This window comes from Mus pahari, chromosome 4 (genome assembly GCF_900095145.1).
Source record: "Mus pahari chromosome 4, PAHARI_EIJ_v1.1, whole genome shotgun sequence".
NCBI classification, from domain to species: Eukaryota; Metazoa; Chordata; class Mammalia; order Rodentia; family Muridae; genus Mus; species Mus pahari.
The window spans coordinates 122,541,565-122,548,101 of NC_034593.1; the positions used below are offsets into that span (position 1 = coordinate 122,541,565).

Here is a 6,537-nt window from a genome sequence, read left to right on the forward strand (position 1 = left end):
CTGGCTGAAATATAGACACACCCTAAGAACACACCTTTTTTTTTTTTTTTTTTTTTTTTTTTTAGTATAATTATTTTTAGCTTTTAGGCTAATGGAAGCCAGTGGTCTGCTAAGTTAGTAGATTCCAGCTCATTTTACCTATCAGTAAAACAATGTTCAGCCACAGAGGTGGGTCAGGAAGAAGCTGTTCAAGAGGGCTAGAACTCAAGATAAGAAAAGTTGCCTCTGGGCCTGCAAAATTCCTCTCTCCACAGTTTTCTAGTTGGTCATTCATTCAGAGGTGCCTTCTTTTATGGAGTTTTCCTTCTGGGTTCTCTCACCCAAACAGAAAGCTCTTTCTAAAGGTAAGGCAGGCAGGGTTATTGAATTGTGCTTTACCTACCTATTATTATAAATAATCTTAGCTGTGCTATGGTATCATCCTGAGTCACTTCATCATTAATTTAAAATCAGTACTTAGCTACCAGGAAGAAGGTAGACAAGGAGGTTTAGGATTTATGTTAGAAGATAAATATTTGGGTATAAACTCATTAATTCAAAGCCTCCAAAAGGCAGTAGACACCACATAAACTCTGTAAAATTGTACATGGGCCAGGATATTATATGTTATGCCCTCACTTCTCCCTAAGGGCAAGCTTACCATTTTGGTGGTAAAGGGTGGAGTCAAATTTGGCAATTTATAGAACTGTGTGTTTATTTACCATGCCTGATGATGCTTTGTTTGTATGTAATCCACCAAGTAATAAGGCAAGAAAATATACTATGATCATAGAGACATACAGGTTAATGTTTTACTTGTTTTTTTTTTTTTTTAATCAAAAGGAATGTCTATCATGGCCCATAGTGCCTAATTTTTCTCATGAGGAAGACAAAAATATTTTACGAATTTCTGATGTCACAGGAATAAGTATAACAGTCTGTTGTGGAATAAAATACACATCATGACAGGCTTACCCTATCATATAACCTGACCTTTCAGGATTCTGTTGAATAGTTCAGCTCAACAATTACTAAACAAAGAACCAAGCAGCAGGGATATTCAGCCTTGATTCTATCTGAATGGAATATACATAAATTAAAAAAAGACTTTATTTATAAATTTTTATTCATAAAATACAGTTTGGAAATGAGCAACTAAAACATTTGACACGTGACTCTTGGTTACAATGCTTACAAGATATTTGATAGGTGTGTGAAATGAAGACATAGACATAAGGTGAAAATAAGAGCTGGCATTTGTATTGTGATTTATAGTTCAACAAATTCAAAGTCCTGTATATTTCATTCAAAAAGTTTCTTCAGCATGTGTGTGTATTTCTCTGCAGGTACCACATCATCGTTATCATCCTGGTGTACTGTTTCCCATTGCTCATCATGGGTGTTACCTATACCATCGTTGGAATTACTCTCTGGGGAGGAGAGATCCCAGGAGACACTTGTGACAAGTACCATGAGCAGCTGAAGGCTAAACGGAAGGTACTGTCCCATATAACTGACCGTCATAACTCACCAGTTGATACAGACTAGGCCACTTCCAAGGAGGAAGGCACTGACTGATGTTAGAAATATGTTCTCATATCTCACGTTCTAAATGCCTCCTTTGTTTGACAAGGCTTTTCCTCTACATAACCTCTTTGTTCTCCCTGGCAAGTCTCGGCCCTTGGAAGGTCTGTGAATGTCTGACTGCAGCAGAACAGTTATATCCTTAAGGATGAGCTGTTTTGTCAGTCCATGTTGTTGCCCATTCTCAATTACTTCACCTGAAGTTCTTAAAGTTTCTCTGACATGGAATCTAGCTGATTGTATTTCTGCATGTGTGGCTGTGTTATACAGTGCTTTATCAGAGCCTCTCTGCTGTACTCTGAAATCTGCTCAAAGCTGCTTTTATCCTGAGTAACATGGCTCCCTGAAAGTTAGAATGTTGGGATTATTATCAACCACCTTGTCTACTCTCCCTCACTCTCCACTTCTCCCTCTTCTTCTATCTCCCTTTCTCTCTCCTCCCTCTCCATCCTTCCCCATCTCTCTCTTTCTCCTCTTTCTGTCCCTCCCTTTCTCCTCTCTCTTGCTCTCCTCCCCCTCTGTCCTTCCCCTTCTCTTTCTTTCTTTTTTTTCTCCCCGAGACAGGGTTTCTCTGTATACCTCTGGCTGTCCTGGAACTCACTTTGTAGACCAGGCTGGCCTCGAACTCAGAAATCCGCCTGCCTCTGCCTCCCAAGTGCTGGGATTAAAGGCGTGTGCCACCACACCCGGCTTCCCCTTCTCTTTCTTTCTCCTTTTCTCTCTATTCCTCTCCTACTGCTCTCTCTCTCTCTCTCTCTCTCTCTCTCTCTCTCTCTCTCTCTCTCTCTCTCTCTCTCTCTTTTACCTTTGCCTTCTCTTCTATTTCCCTCCTTTCTCTTTTGTTCCTTAAATTCATCAGCAAGCATATACATATGTTTAAAAGATGAGAAATTCCATAAGTAGTCTTAGTCAGTGTTTTTATTCCTGCACAAACATCATGATCAAGAAGCATGTTGGGGAGGAAAGGGTTTATTCGGCTTACACTTCCATTTCACCATTCATCACCAAAGGAAGTCAGGACTGGACTCAAGCAGATCAAGAAGCAGGAGCTGATGCAGAGGCCATGAGGGAATGTTTCTTACTGGCTTGCTTCCCCTGGCTTGCTCACCTTGCTTTTTTATAGAACCCAGGACTACCAGCCCAGGGATGGCACCACCCACAATGGGTCCTCCCACACTTGATCGCTAATTGAAAAGATGCCTTATCTCATGGACACATTTCCTCACCTGAAACTCTTTTCTCTGTGGTAGCTCCAGCTTGTGTCAAGTTGGCACAAAACCAGCCAGTACAGTTGTATTCCACAATTCACTGAATGAAAAAAAAAAAAAAACAAACAAACAAACTTCTGACCATTCACCTTAAATACTAACAAAAATTACTAGGAAACAGACTTTTCGCATCATTTCATGAACATGCCAGACACTGTTATTTATTCCATTTAGGACTGCTTAATTTATTTACTGGACTACCTACCATATGAGAGTCCTTTTACATTTTTGTTATCATCTTAAAATATCTTGCCTAGTACTTTGTCATTAAAGATCAAACCACTTTTTAAAACATCATGTAGCAAATGTTTCTGTTTTGACACCACATCCTCTGCCTGATAATAACAAATGATGCTAAACAATACTTACTTTTAGTTATTATATACCACAATTTTATATGTAAAAACAGGAAGTAAGCATGATTTATTTCTGACTAGATACAGGTATGATATATAAAATTTTATGGTTTTCACAACTTCATCTTAAAAATTACCTGTAAATAAAACCTTTAAAACATGAGGGGAAAACCTAAAAGAAGATATGCTTCAATAATCTGTTCATCTTATATGTATCTTCATTTTATGATTATAATTATGATAATGATTATTGGGGATACCACTATGTGTCACAGATAGAAAGTTAGAGGATAAATTTCAAGAAATCTAAGTCTATTATTCCACATTTTAACTATTTTTTCATAGACATGTAATATTTCTCTAAGAAGAAATGAAAATTTTTTGTTCTTTTATCTTTTAACATCTCATTGAGAACAAAAGCAAGAGGAAATTTGTCTCTTTTAATCATTTCCATTACTGGTAAAAATAAGACACAAGTGTGCCTTGGATTCATTACCTACACTTTCAGAGTGGAAATACAGCCCACACAGGAACATGACTTTCCTAGATTACGTCAGAGAAGAGGACACTCAACATTTTGATCTGTTTCTCTTTCTCCCAGAGGTTGTACTGACAGAAAATGTAAGCTGCCGTGATGCCCATGGGCATCTATCTCATAGCCAGTCACCTCAACCTTGGAGTTCCTAACAGTTTATCCACAATTCTAACAAACAGGGTCTGCACATCAATTCTCAGTTTACCTTAATTTTAAAGAATTGATATCTCTTCATTTCTTCTTGTTTTAAAAAAATATTGACTGACTTTATTTTATCGTAAACATAATAGTTGAATAAATATACATATATATACTAACTTTTCAATATCATGTAGCAGATTGAAATATCCATCTCATTTGTGTGTGTGTGTGTGTGTGTGTGTGTGTGTGAAAATATCCTAGTATAGTGTCAAATACCATACAGTGTCTCTATACAGCATGACAAACTCATATTTTTCATGTCATCATATCTTTAAATCTTGCCTTGGATTTTCTCTTTAGTTATGGCCTGTTTCCAAAAGAATAAATACATCATTGGTAATACTAATTAGACTTAAGACAGAATACCAAACTACTGGATATAGTGGTGCAAATCAGCCATGACACTCAGGACAACAACTCCACAAACAACTTTGTTCAGGTCATTTAAAAGTAAATGATTGACAGAGGTTGGCTGACATCTTTAAAAACTTCGTATAAGAATAAACGCATTAAGCCGGGCGTGGTGGCGCATGCCTTTGGTCCCAGCGCTTGGGAGGCAGAAGCAGGTGGATCTCTGTGAGTTCAAGACCATGCAGTTCTACAAGGCAAATTCCAGGAGAGCCAGGGCTACACAAATAAACCTTTTTCTTTTTTTAGAAAACAAAACAAAACAAAAAGAATAAATACACCACCGTAAATATACTTAAAATGAGCTAGCCAGGCATGTTGGCTCCTCTATCTCGGCACTCAGAAACTGACATCAGAAGACATCAAAATCAATTCCAGCCTGGTCTACAGAGAGTAGAAAGACAGCAAGAGGTTAAAAGAAAGACTCAGCCATTCTTTCCGTCTCTTTCTCCCATAATCTTTAGATTTATGCTCTATTAAATCCTTTGAAGAATAGTGAATACATAGTATTTTTACATTTATAGGACTTAATATGTCCAATATTTCAAATGATATAAGAGTTTTAGATAAATTGGGATTAATCACCCCTTCTCAGCTTCTACAAGTGTATTACCTAAGTATATGAACTTTGGGAGTAATAGCATTGGCTGTATTCAGCCCTGGGTAAGAGATGTTATTAGCCTTGGAAAAGGAGTAATGCCCCCTCATACAAAGCGACGCATCATGAGCATTATAGAGTTCTACCTGAAAATTGCTGTCTGTATTTTATGGGCCTATAGAATTTAACAAGAACTAAGGGGCGTAGTAAGACAAAAGGTGCATCCATAAAGTCTCACAGGCACAGTTGCCTAAACATGAGCTTCTCAAGGACCGAGGCACTAGACATGCTCAGCGGAGAGAAGTGCCCAAGAGGCCTCCGCCCGGAAAGAGAAATAGTCTCCCTAGGGAAGAGCACACTAACTGATATCCCACACTAAACGGCCAACCCTGAAAACATGCATACAGGTAACATCATATAGACTGAACAGGATATATATATATATATATATATATATATATGTATGTGTGTGTGTGTGTGTGTGTGTGTGTGTGTGTGTGTGTATGTATTTAGGAATTATTATGTGTACAGTTAGCAATATTATATGAATTCACACACATACAATAACCATTATTGGGGGAAAGGCCATGAATTTGAAAGAGAGCAAGGAGGGGTGTATGGGAATTTGGAGTAAGGAACAGGAAGGAGGAAATTGTGTTATTATATTATAATCTCAAAAAATAAAAGAAAGATTCAAAGGAAAAAGAAACTAAAGAGAACTAAAAGTCAATATGTATTATTGTTCAAACATTTGATTCACATGTGAAAAACTGGTTTTTAATGGAAGAAATATGAGCAACATAACACATTAATAAACCTTCCTGTGTACATTCTATAGTTTCAAAGAAATTTATATATTTCATAACATAACTAAATATATCTCTAATTACAGTAAATATTCTGGTTTAAAATTTTGTATATTGCATACCTATGGGATATAAGTATGTCAATTCATATATATGTCCATATATATATATATATATATCCATATATATATATATATATATATGTGTGTGTGTGTGTGTGTGTGTGTGTGTATGTATATACACATATGTGGAGAACCTCAGCATGTTAAGTGAAAATAGATTGAACCAGATGTAAAATATAAATATCAGACATCTACCAAAGTTGCTAATGCTTGACTACATTTTTATTCTGTTTACCCTAAGTAGTAATTGGTTAATAATCCTGTCAAAGTTCTTCTTTGAAAAAAGTGGACTATTCAGAACACTATTGTGATATTAAATTTAAATCTGAAGTAATACTTTTATAAAGTCTTAAGGGAGATAGTTTGTGATACCTATGTCGCTTTTGTAAGCCTTCACAGCACATTACTCATTTTGCCCGAAAGTTTGTGAAAATGTTTGTATTGTTATTCTTACTATTGTTTTTCATGGTAGTCATGGTTTTCTGAGTGTATTTTCACCTTTGTCATTGCCCATGGGACTCTGAAAATTGTAGTGATATCCTCTATTATTTTTAATCATAATATATCTGCTGTTAAATACCTGTGTGTCTTACTTTTAAATATACATAACCATATATACATGTATGTATGTATGTATGTATATATATATATATATATATATATATATATATATATATATA

General features: G+C 36.1%; 1 protein-coding gene across 1 annotated transcript in view; it reads left to right on the top strand.

Annotated features, from left to right (window-relative positions):
• The window catches only part of Tacr3 (tachykinin receptor 3), an 84,048-nt gene that overhangs the window by 30,279 nt on the left and 47,232 nt on the right, over window positions 1-6,537 (top strand). The window contains exon 3 of the mRNA XM_021196616.1: window positions 1,326-1,476. Within this exon, the coding sequence (XP_021052275.1) occupies window positions 1,326-1,476 (151 nt within the window). The remainder of the gene's footprint in view (window positions 1-1,325; window positions 1,477-6,537) is intronic.